The sequence below is a fragment of the Pleurodeles waltl genome, chromosome 3_1, assembly GCF_031143425.1.
Source record: "Pleurodeles waltl isolate 20211129_DDA chromosome 3_1, aPleWal1.hap1.20221129, whole genome shotgun sequence".
In the NCBI taxonomy this organism is placed as follows: Eukaryota; Metazoa; Chordata; class Amphibia; order Caudata; family Salamandridae; genus Pleurodeles; species Pleurodeles waltl.
This window is the reverse complement of record NC_090440.1, coordinates 808,458,753-808,471,810: the sequence shown is the minus strand read 5'-3', so window position 1 is coordinate 808,471,810 and position 13,058 is coordinate 808,458,753. Positions and strand designations below refer to the sequence as shown.

Genomic DNA, 13,058 nt, shown 5'->3' with positions numbered 1-13,058 from the left:
CAATTTTCAGCAAGTGGGAGAATTTTTAAAGCTCCTTCTTGCTTAAAGCAGAGTGTTTGCTTTTGCTTGTCAGCTCCTACCAAGCAAAAGAAACAGCTACCTCCCAGGGTGGGCATTTTAAGATGAAGCAAGAGCCAGCCCTGGGGGGTGGCAGTCCGAGGGCCACGGAGGGCCCTAGGGAGGTGGTGGTCCCCAGGGCCAGGGATCCACGCAGGCCCCCTTTTTAAATCATTTTTAGCCCCTGGGAGGTGGCGGTCCCTGGGGCCAGGGACCTATTGTTTTACTACCTACACTGCTCTAGGAGGTGGTGGTCACCTGGGCATGGGGGGTCTATAGGACCCCCCTATTCATTTTTTCATATGTTGCCCCGGGGAGGTATTTGCCCACGGGGCCCAGGGGGTTCGCAGGATCCCCTTTTCATTTTTTAATATGTTGCCTCAGGAAGGTGCTGGTTTCAGGTGGTCCACAGGACCCCACCTATCATATTTTTTACATGCAGCACCGAGGAAGTGGTGGTCCATTGGGTGCGGGAGGGGCCAGGTAGGCCCACTACATAGTTACTAGCCATAGGCCTGGGGAGGTGGTGGTCCCCAGAGCTTCTAAAAACCCTTTTGGGGGGGCCAAAACAAAAAACACTTTTCCTATGGAAAGTAGGTCCTAACTATAACTACCAGTAGGTTATATATACATATATATATATATATATATATATATATATATATATATATATGTATATATATATATATACATATATATATATATATATATATAACTCACACACACACATTATCCAGTACCAGTGGGTATTTATAGTTAGGTCTTCATTTCCATATGAAGTGACATATTTAAAGCAACCATTCCATTTCCAAAGGCCAGGCCCTGCAGGCCAACTGCATGCTGCATTTTGCCGAAGGCCATGCGCAGCATGGGGTTAACTGTCCATGAGGAGTAGGCTGACCATGCCCTGATGCAAACCAGCAAACCCCAAGCTGCACATGGCCAAAGGCTGTGCATGCTGTGCAGTTTGTGTTACGCATGGAAATCAAATATTACTTTATGTTAAAACAACTTTGAAATTCCCTGAAAAAAAACTATGATTAAAGTGATGTTACGGTTAGGTATGGTAATAATATTTTACTTTCCATTTAAAAGTCCTTGGAATTTAAATGAAACAAACATAGGTTGAAGGGACGTTGTAGCTAGGTGAAAATGTCAGTTAAAACATAAAGTTATAAAATTTTAAAAACACTGAAATTCACAAGTTATATTTATGTCACTATAAGTCGTGCCCTAAAGGAACTATAATTTTCACCTTTGATATGCACTGCTAATTACCCCAAATAATATATCACCCATGACATGATCTATAACATCATTCACAACATGACTGCAACATCTGAAATTACACCATTGATGACAAGACTGTGCATGGCGGAGGAATGAGTTTTAGTTACTTTAGTGCATGAGTTATAGCCCATAGTGCTAGGACGGCACAATAATGGCCGGTGGGCTCTATATAAATGCAGATAACATCAGTATAACATCAGTTGCCTTCTAGTTATGTGTGCTGTATTGAAAAATAACGCCAACGTTTATTCTCAGTGAAACGTCTTTCAATTCCCTAGAAAAAGACGCTCTTTAGAACATGACGACAATTTGTGAAAAATATGTCTTAAAACAATTTATTAAGCACAGCATTGCTCTCTTATGAAATGGCACTAATATACATGTTAATCGTCGTCAATAAAAAGAACTAAGACGCAGGTTATAGCTTCTATGATATATAATCAACGCCTGCCGTGTCATTCCCCGTGAATCAAAATTGGTGGGCACAGCCGGAAGGACAGTTGTAAACAATCTGGACGGCATCATGCCATACTGGATAGTTTGTACATTCCACGTCCATTGCTGTTATGCCTTTACCCCACCAGTGCAAAAAAAATTAACATCAACGCGGAAACAAGTAAATTGAAAAGATAACACAATACTAAATGCCAAATAAAGACTACACAAGTTTGATTTATTGCAACGTACAACGTATATTAATTTTGTGAACTCAATGATATAAACAAATGCTCCTCTCATACACGCACCAGCCTTTTCGAGGGTAGCAGATCACAGTAGAAGCAAAGAGCAGTACATTTTCAGGAGTGCACGTGAAATATATGGTGGGGGATGCAATATTCTATATTGATGCCCCACAGAAACCTGTCCTTATGGGTGTCCATAAGATGCAATGGGCACTCTTCAGTAGCCACATTTCCCTCCCAGCGTGTTAATGGACAGCAGATACTGACGGAACAGATACTCGGGTGTCGCGTTTGTAATGCGCGGCCTGGCAATTGTAAGTAGCGTTGCAATAAATTATTCAGCAATGGGACAATAAATATAAAATAGAAATGGGCAAAGTAAAAACCTATCGAAACGGTCGCGCATCCCTGGATGAAGGCTGAGATACACGTCACTCAAGGACGGAGTCATCTTACCTTCCTGCGGCACTGATGGCTTTCCCCTGAATAAAAACGTTTTGGGGAGAAGCAGAGAAATGCACAATACAAGCCCAGACACTAAAGCAACTTTCTGGAAAGTTGACAAGGTCATTTTGCCACGAAGATGAAGGTTGCGGAGAAAGACACAAGCAGACAATAATAACACTGCTGCAGCTCCAGTCCAAACAAGCCACAATAGCAGAACAACAGAGCCAATCGTTCGTTTGAGGGCAGCCGCGGTGAGTAGGCTGCCTCTGCCACGCAATACAAGATTATTTCCTATTGGTCAGTCCTAAGCCTCTCCATTGGTTAATTATTTCTGCTTGACAGACGTGCTGTTCGTCGGTATAAATGGACAGATGTAACTGCACGAATGATTAATCGATCTGGCCACACTGTATCGGATAATCGAATTTTGTTAAAACACGGCTAGATTCATTTATTTATTTTGCTATTAATTTCATGGGAGCTGCTTGTTTTATGAAGACAGTGACAGTCTCATATACCCTCTACAATATGGAAAAAAAACACTTTTAGCTTTGTTCGTGAGCCAGAAACATCTCGATGCTTTTTCGTGCTTATGTTTTGTCACACCGTTAGCTAATGCGCGTAGACAATCCTGATGTGGAGTCAAACTTGAAGGCATTCATGGAGGAGAATGAAACACACAAGCGCCCCCACACACACCCACACCCCCTTGCCACCCACGAAAAAAAACAAAGGTTACAGGGAAGTTATAGTTACCTACTGAACTCACTGGAACAAAACCTTAGAAATTCAGCAATTATAGTTAAAGTTATTTCAAGTAACAATAGCTGGTGCCCAAAGGTAACTATAACTCGCGCCACCGTCATGCACAGTTTTTTCTTTAGTAATTTGATTGTTAATTCTTCATTTATTTTTTTAATAAACTTATAGAAGTTGTGAAGGTTGCAATAGCTGGGGTAATTAGCAGTGCATGGCGAGGGCACAAGTTATAGTTACTTGAAATACCTTTAACTAGGACTGCTAAATTTCCACGGTTTTGTACTTGTGAATTCAGAACCTAACTATAACTTCCCTGTAACCTTTGTTTTTTTCAGTAAATTTCTATTTTTTTAACGTGAAGTAATTTTACTTACTATACGTTAATCCAACCTCTGCTGCTCATGGCCTTTGACAGCGGGGTTTGGCCTCAGGGCCTGCAGCCAATCCCCTATAATCACCAAACTACACACCACGCACTGCCTTTGGCCATGCGCAACGGGGTGTTGGCCATGCGTAGGGTGGTGTTGCCTTTGGCCATGCGCAACAGCCAACCCCCCAACTCCATGCAGCGCATGGCCTTCAACCATGAGCGGCAGGGGTTGCCTGCAGGGCCTGTCTCTCTGGGTGTGAGAATAGGTGTGAGAGGGTGTCTCTGGATGTGAGAGTGGGTGTGACAGTGGCTGTCTGGGTGTGAGAGTGGGTGTGAGAGGGTCTATGTGGGCGTGAGAGTGGGTGTGGCAGTGTCTGACTGGGTGTGAGAGTAGGTGTGAGAGGGAGTCTCTGCATGTGAGAGTGGGTGTGAGAGTGTCTCTGTGAGTGGGTGTCTGAGTGTCAGTGTGGGTCTGTGAGTGGGTGTGTGAGAGTCTGAGTAGGTCTGTGAGTGGGTATGTGAATGTCTGATTGAGTCTGTGAGTGGGTGCGTGAGTTCCTAAGTGGGTCTGTGAGAGTCTCTGAGTGGTTCTGTGAGTGGATGCATAAGTGTCTGAGTAGAGCAGTCAGTGGGTGTTTGAGTTTCTGAGTGGGTCTTTGAGTGGGTACGTGATTCTCTGAGGGGGTGAATGAGTGTCTAAGTGTGTCTGTGAGTGGATGTGTGATTAGGTCTGTGAGTCAGTACATGAGTCTCTTAGTGTGCCTGTGAGCGGGTACATGAGTTTCTGAGTGGGTCTGTGAGTGGGTGCATGAATGTCTGAGTGGAACTGCGAGTGGGTGTATGAGTGTCTAAGTGGGTCTGTGAGTGAATGCGTGAGTGTCTGAGTGGATCTGTGAGTGGGAGCATGAATCTCTGAGTGTATCTGTGAGTGAGTGCATGCGTGTCTGAGTGCATCTGTGAGTGGGTGTGTGAGTGTCTGTGTGGGTGTGCCAGTAGCTGTGTGAGGGACTCGGCCACAAAGAAACCTTACCTGCCTTTTATCCAACAAGAGTCCACAGCTTTTCACAAAAAATCTACCCAAGTGGAGTTGTTTCTGCCTCCTTAGCTAAATGTCTAGTATGTACTCCACACACACTGCAGCTGTGTAATGTAGTTCAAGGAAATGTCATCAGTGACATTGTGGATGTTTTGGCAACATGATTGTTCCTCTTGCCTCTTTCTCTAGAAGTCTGTGATAACATGAATCCTAATATAGAGAGGTGAACAAGACTACAAAGACGCAAATCTCCACCAAACGAGGGCCCTTCCTCTTATCTATTTAACATAAGTGTTTCTTTGTTTTGTGGAGAAGTCCTCATATTCCACAGCATAAGAACGCGCCACCAAATGCACTTGGGGCTCTTTGGTAAGCAGTCCATCATCCTGGTAAAAGGGGGAAAGCCTTTTATTATTTATATAAATGAGGAGGAGGCCATGTGTTCCCCCACCACCTGCCAATTTCAGCCTGAGGGACCTCATTTCCCCAACACACTACAATTCAGCGGGGAAAGGGAGCTGTGTGGACCCCTCTCTGAGACAATTTCGGCCGTGGAGACCCCATGCTCCAGGGCCTGGCCTTAAAATACATTCTGTTTTACTGGGAAGGGGGCTGTGTGCCCTCCTACCGGGCTGATTTTGGTTCCAGGGACCCCATCCCTGGGGCCCGACCATGTCACCTGGTTGCCCCCCAGGGCATATAGTCAGCAGCATTGGGGACCACAGGGGAGCCTGAATTCTCCAAAGGATCCCAGCCGGCTCCCCACCTCCTGCGGGAGCCAACATTGCTTGTGCACACAGGGAGCTGCTAAACATGCAGCTCCCTGTCTGTGAGAGCAATCCATTTGCTTGTTTCCCTGCCTGTATCTCTTCCTACTTGTTGAAGTGTTGAATCACCAATCAGATATCAGCATGGGGACAGTTCGATCCACGGAGGAGACTCGTCTTTAGAAAGCTCTATTTTTTAAACTCTATTACCTAAAAAACTACTGAACGGATTTACACCAAATAAGAAAAAGCATGCTTTCTGAACCAAGAGATTGTTTTCTGCCAAATGTGGTGTAATTCCATCCTGTGTTGTGGGCTGTAGGCGTGTTCAAAGGCCCTAAAGTAACTATAGCTCACACCCTCACCATGCACTGCTAATTATCCCATAAATTACACCAGTCATGACATCTTTGACCTTTGACATCAGTGATAATGTCAGTGTAGCATCTGCAGTAAAATTTTTGATAAGCAAACTGTGCATGGTGGGGGCGTGAGTTATACTTACCTTAAGGCGCAAGTTACAGTTACTTGAAATAGCTCTAACTATAACATGTGAATTTATATATATATATATATATATATATATATATATATATATATATATATATATATATGTATACATATATAATGATGAATTCATCTATATATGTGTTTGTATATATATATGTGTGTGTGTTGGACCTGGCCATTTTTGCAGGGTTATCCCCAAACTTTTCCCCTTCTTCCTTCTAATTTTGCTGGCTTTAGGACTCTGGGCACTTTATCACTGCTGACCAGTGCTAAAGAGAAAGTGCTCCCTGTCTAAATTGTTTTGATGATTGGCTTATCCATGATTGGCATATTTGATTTACTAGTAAGTCCCTAGTATAATGTACCAGGTGTGCCCAGGGCCTGTAAATCAAATGTTACTAGTGGACCTGCAGCACTGATTTAGCCACCCATATGAGCAGCTGTGCTGTGCTAACAAGTCTCAGGCCTGCCATTGCAGTGCCTGTGGGAGCAGGTTTAAACTGCCATATCGACCTGGTGAGTGCACCCACGTGCCGGTGGGTGCAGTGTATTTGAAAGGTAGACCATGTACTGGTGTGTTTAACATGTCCTGATGGTGAAATACTGCAGAAATTGTTTTTTGCTATTGCAAGGACTATCTCTCCCATAGTGTAACATGGGAAGTACCTTGAAATATCTTTTAAGTATAATTTCCCATTGGGAGCAGGCAGAGATTTGGAGTTTGGGATCCCCGAACTCACAATTTAAAAATACATCTTTTGGTGAAGTTGGTTTTTAAATTGTAAGTTTGAAAATGCCACTTTTAGAAAGTGGGCATTTTCTTGCTTAACCAATCTGTGCCTCTGCCTGTCTGCTGAATATTTGTCATGGTCAATAAGACAGTTGGACTGTTTGCACATTCACTCTAGACAGCCACACAAAGGGAGCTGAGGTGTGCCCTGCATATCCGGATGGGTCTTCCAAAGCTAGAGTAGTGGGAGAAGCTGACACTTTTACCTGAATAGGGCTGCACCTGTCCTCCTACAAAGCAGTCTTCAAGCCCCTGGAGTGTGTCTGGGGCCAGGGCAGGGAAAGGCAGGGTCTTGTGCACTACAAAGACTTCTCTTCGAAGTTTGCCTACTTAAAAGGAAAAATAGGTATAAATACTGAACCTCTGACACCACATAGTTAGAATTCTTCTGAACTGAGGAAATCTTGCCGGGAAGAAGAGCTGGATGTTGTAGGATGGACTACCACTGTTCATGTTGCTTTGTTGTGCTGGCCTGCTGCTTGCTGATTCTGCCCTGCGAGTGAAAGGACTGGACTTGAATTTTTACATTCCGCTTCAAAAAAGTTATTCAAGGGCTTGGACTGAGCTTGCTTCATGTTAAGAAGTCACAGTGGCATCAAAACCTTCATCTGCCAGCACCTGGGCTCTCTTGCTGAGAGTCCTGACTTGCCAAGTTTTGCCTAATCCAGTTCCTGGGGCCTAGGGGGTGAGTTCTGGTGCAAAAAGGAAGAAACAAATCCATCAACTTCTTAGAAATCAGCATCGCTCTCTGACCTGCACTGCTGCCTGCACCAGACGTGGTCCCTGCTACGTGCAACCACCACAATATGCAATGTAGGTCAGACGCTGCTGCAGCACCTCCGAAGTTCCACCATAGTGTGAGTCCAGAGTGCAGTGTCACCGACATCCGTGGTACCTGACTCTGACTCAGCACCTATGGCCTGTGGTATGATTGCAACACTGCGAAGTCGACGCTTCACATCTTGACCTGATGGATTAATCCCTTGTCGTTAGGAACTGCTGCCTCTCTGCCAACACCTAATCACCTCCTCTGCAACTGTAAGGAACCAATGTCTCACCCCCCACCTAGCAGTAAGGAACCAACACCTCACTGTAGGAGGCTGGCCTGGTGTGTCGTGGGTACCCAAAGTACTTACACCTTATACCAGGTCCAGGCATCCCTTATTAGTGTGGTGTAGTCAGTGTGTAGAAGCCAGGCTTTCTTGAGGTAGCTGTGGATGAGCAGTCAAGGCTTATCTTGGAGACATGCAAAGCTCATGCAATACCACTGTAGTCACACACACTACTTACACACATGAAAAAAAACACTCAGTGTTACAAAAATAAAGGTACTTTATTTTGGTGACACAAATACCAAATATACCATAGAGGCTCTACTCCCTTAGTAATTAATAAGTAATACACAAGATATATACACTAGCATGCAGAAATAGGCATAAAGCAGTTAGAAAACAGTGCAATATAGTGAAAATCACAAAAGAGAATAATGGCCCTAGGAGGAGCACAAACCATATACTAAAAAATGAAATGCAAGAGTCGGTCCCCCACATAGGTTAGTGGAGTGTGTAGAGAGGAGCCGGGAGTACTAGGAAAGCCCAAAGGTCAATAGCACAACATCCCCCAGCAGCCAGGAAAGCAGGAGTAAATCACTATAATTTCCCCAGAACACCCAGATAGAGGAAAAGAAGAATAATGCACAGCCCAGAAGAGACTGAAAGACACCAACAGTGGATTCCTGGACAAGAGGACCTGTGGAAGAAGGGGACCAAGTCCAAAAAGCACAGCAGAATCCAGGAAGGGCAGGAGCCCCTACCCACCAAACTTAAGGTGCAAGAGATTAGTCGGCAGTGATGAAACAGAGTCAGTGTCAATACCAGAGCAGTACGCGCTCTATTGGCGACAAAAATGCAAAAACCCAGCACTCTCAAAACAAAGTAATTTATGCATTGTGCTGATATGTTGTGGTTTAACCTTTTGCATTGCAGAGTTCAATCCTGAAAACTTATTTTTAATATGCTTACAAATACTGTTCCTTTGCAATGTATTGCTGCAGATTTTCAGAGTGTGTTAGGGTGTGGCCCATTTCCAGGGCCTTCCAGAGACTTTCCCTGCAACATGCCTGGGCGTGGTTCTGGGCTGGGCCAAGACTCTATAAAAGAGAGCCAGCCCAACTCCCAGTGCTCACTATTCAGAGGTCCCAGTGCAGAGCAGCAGCTTCTTCCTGAGCTCTTGTCCCGGCGGCCTATTTGGATCTTCCAGTCTTCTGCCCTAATCCTTCATTGGTGATCATTGTTGCAGGCGATAAGACGGTGGTTGGACTGTCCCGACACCGTTATTTAGAATTTTCATATTCTTGGTTTAAATTCTTAAATGAGTAACAGATTACTTGCGCGCCACCATTTCTTGACATTTATATGGTAGTTTACAAATAGGCAAGACGCGCGATTTATTTCATAAAGGTTTGACTTTGTTATTCATTGCGCGCTACCATTTCTTGACATTTACATGGTGGCTTAAGAATCGGCAAGACGCGCGATTCATTTTATGGTGTTTAAACATTGTTGTCCATTGCGCGTTATTATTTCTTGACATTTACATGATGTTTTACGAATTGGCAAGACGCACAACTCGTTTCATGAGCATTTAACTTTGTTGTTCATTGCACGCTACAATTTTTTTACATTTTACATGGTGGCTTAAGAATCGGCAAAAGAAGCGCGATTCGTTTCATTGTACTTTGATCTTGTTATTTATTGTGAGGTGTTATTCCTTGATATTTACATCGTGTTTTACGAATCGGCATGACGCTCGATTCGATCAATGATGATTTGACTTTGATATTCATTGCGTGCTACCATCTCTTGGTATTTTACATGGTAACACTCGAATTGGCAAGACGCACGATTCTTTCCTCGAGTTTAATTCATGTTGTTTATTGTATGCTACTATTCTAAGATATTTATTATGCAATATTCGAGTTGACAAGTTATGTGATTTGTTTCCTGAATCCATATTGTGTTATTCATGGTGCACAATCCTTTTATGGTGTTTACTATATATATATATATCTGCAATATGCACAATTTGTGTTGAAACATTTTAAGAGTACACAGAAGGCCAGAGTTTCTAGATGCAATATTGTATGGTCCTAGTATACATTCTCAAAACAGGATTTATATGGCTGGTTTAAAATTTAGTCAGAATGTATTTTCTGATTCTCATGTAAAGAAAAGTACTTGAATAAGAACGTTTTCATTTAATTCATCTTGATTCCCCTACAGGTATCGGCCATCTTGAAACTTAGTCATTTTAAACTTAACTCTTAAATTGTTCATGTTTTCAGAGTGACTAGGCTTAGAATCATAGTCTAGTATTGATTTCAGGAGATATAATTTTCATATTGTGTGTTGTAACCTTTTTCTTACTACAGGTCTCCTTCCCAGCTGTTCCCTTCCTAATCCCCTGTTCCCCTCTTGAACTCTCTCAGTCTCTGTGATTTATCTATCAGAGTCTTTGAGCTGTTCAGTGGTGGACGTGTTGGGAATGTGCACAGACCCCGAGGATCTGGTGACTCTGACAGTCAGCACTGCACCCAAGAAGATGGAGTCAAGTTCCTGGAGGATGCAGGTGATGTCCCACACTGGAAGGAGGATTGCAGTTGGGTTTGCGTCTTCAGATTCCACCAACAAGCCATGGCACATACAAAACTCTCAGTTGGTGAAAAGTTGTGCGGCCGGGGACCAGGAAGGACCAGGTGGACTCTAACCAGGAGGAGGAGCCAGAGGAGGCCCTCAGCAACACAGAGAGCCCACAGAAGCATAGGCAGCACCCACAGGCGTCCCCCAGGATGGGGATTCGAAAGTCGAAGATGGAGCCCAAGCAGCACTACGAAAAGAGGACTCACGCTGCCGGAGAACCACTCGGAGCTGCACATCACAGGATGGAGTGCTGAGGGCTGGAGCTACAAGATTCCTGAAGATCTCTTGGAAAATATGCCAACAAGCCTTGGCAGCTGCAATTGAGGCAGTGCATGGGGCTACTGTCCTACATGGGCAGGCAATGGCTTACCTCCACCCAAGTTGGACAGCTGGAAGAGAGAACCATCAGGACCACTGCAGTCTACCATCCATGTTGCAGGATCCACGCAGTCTCAGCAGGACAGGGGATCCACGCAGCAGTCGTCTTTGCAGTTGGTGCCTGCAGATGCAGGGGAGTGACTCCTTCACTCCAAGGGAGATTACTTCTTCTTTTTTGTGCAGGCTAAAGACAGGCTGTCCTCAGAGGATGCACAACCAGGGAAATGTTGGAGTTGCTGGAAGGAGCTGAGGGTACAATCTGGCAGGCAGCGTCTTACTTCTTTGTTGCAACTTGTCATGTCCTGGAGCATCCAGATGCAGTTTAGTCGGTCAGAAGTTGAAGTGGAGGTTGCAGAGGAATCCTGCTGGTGTCTTGCAAACCAAATCTTAGGAACCACCCAAGAGAGAGACCCTAAATAGCCCTGAAAGGAGGATTGGCCACCTAGCTGGGTGACCACCTATCAGGAGGGGCCTCTAACGACACATGCCTGCACTGCCCACTCAGATGCGCCCAGAGTTCCCTGCCAACCTTGAATCCAAGATGGAAAAACCCAGGGATCCTCTGGAGGAGCTCTGAGCACCACCTCTGGGGTGGTGATGCATAGGGGAGTGGTCACTCCCATCTTCTTGGTCCAGTTTCGCACAGGAGCAGGAACTGGGGGGCCCTGAACTGGTGCAGACTGGTTTTTGCAAGAAGGTCACCAAATGTGCCCTTCAAAGCATTACCAGGGGCTTGGGGAGGATACCACTCCCAAGCCTGTAACACCTATTTCCAAAGAAAGAGGGTGTAACCCCCCTCTTCCAAAAGAAATCCTTTGTGCTGCCTTCCTGGGCTTGAGCTGCTCAAGCATCAGGATGGCAGAAACCCATCTGTGAAGTGGCAGCAGCTTGGGCTGCCTGGAAAACCTCAGTAGGAGCAATGCTGGGAGTCCTCTAAGGAGCCCCCAAAGTGCATGGGATCATACAATCAATGCTTGGAAGAGCATTGGAGTATGATTCCAACATGTTTGATACCAAACATGCCTATGTTCGGAGTTACCATTATGTAGCTCGCATAGGTATTGACCTATGTCCAGTACATGCGTAAAATGGTGTCCCTCCACTCACGAAGTCTGGGAAAATGGGCCTGGAATTAATGGGGACACCTCTGCTAGTGCATGGGGGGCCCTCACACACTGGTACTTTGCACCCTGCCCTCTGGGCTAGAAGGCCTGCAATAGGGGTGAGTTATAAGTGACCTGGTGCAGTGAAAAGTGGCAGTGAAAGGATGCTTGCACCTTTTCACGCAGGCTGCAATGGCAGTCCTGCAGAACCCTTTGCTAGGACTCCCTATGGGTGGCAAAATATATGCTGCAGCCCCTAGGTATCCCCTGGAACTCCAAAGTCCTGGGTACTTAGGTACCATTTATTAGGGTCGTACAGTGGGGCACCAGTGTAACATTTGTGGAGTGAAATACAGGGTTTTGGGAGAGAGCATAATCGCTTGGGTCCTGGTTAGCAGGATCCCAGTGAACACAGTAAAACACAGTGACATCAGGCAGAAAAAGGGGGTAACCATCCGAAGAAATAGTATACGTCCCTATACTCACCACCCCAATGGCAGGAAGGAACTGACGCAGCACCAGCTCCAGTAACACCGCACCTTCCCAACTCCATGTAACGTCTTTGTTTCCTCATTGTTTTCCAAGGTACTGTAACCGGGGTTGACATGACTCCACGGGCGGTCGCGCTCACTCGCGGGTTGCGCCGGACTGTTGGAAGCGACTCCATCAAGCCGTTTTGATAGCCCCAGTTGGAGCTATTGTGTTTCTAAGCCCTATACTGCATTTAATCTTTGAAAATGTATACGTTTACTTGTGAATGTTGGATTTTGTTATTTTGGTCTTGTTTTATTCAGATAATTCTTGGTTATTTTCCTAAACTGGTGTGGAGTACTTTTGTGGTGTTTTTACTGTGTTACTGTGTGTGTACAAAAACTTTACACAATGCCTGTGAGATAAGCCTAACTGCTTGAGCCAAGCTACCAAAGGGGGTGATAAGGGGTTATCTCAGCTATGTGATCCCCGTCCCCTGACTAGAGTGAGTCTAATCTTCCAAAGCCTATGCATATATTGCACATATGTACTGCCGCAACCACACTATTAACTGTACTTTGTGTTATGAAAGTTTGCACCTCTGCTGTTCATGATACCCAAGTTGTTTGTTCGTAAACTTGGTGAACCCATTTTCACTGTGAGGGGAGGCAGGGCATGCAAGACTGGGAAGCACAGGGT

General features: G+C 45.0%; 1 protein-coding gene across 1 annotated transcript in view; it reads right to left on the bottom strand.

The window, feature by feature from the left end:
- Window positions 1-2,712, bottom strand: part of RIC3 (RIC3 acetylcholine receptor chaperone) — a 267,543-nt gene extending 264,831 nt beyond the window's left edge. Inside the window, exon 1 of the mRNA XM_069223683.1 lies at window positions 2,487-2,712. Coding sequence (XP_069079784.1) covers window positions 2,487-2,601 — 115 coding nt within the window. The 5' untranslated portion in view covers window positions 2,602-2,712. The remainder of the gene's footprint in view (window positions 1-2,486) is intronic.
- Between the last annotated feature and the right edge of the window lie 10,346 nt (window positions 2,713-13,058).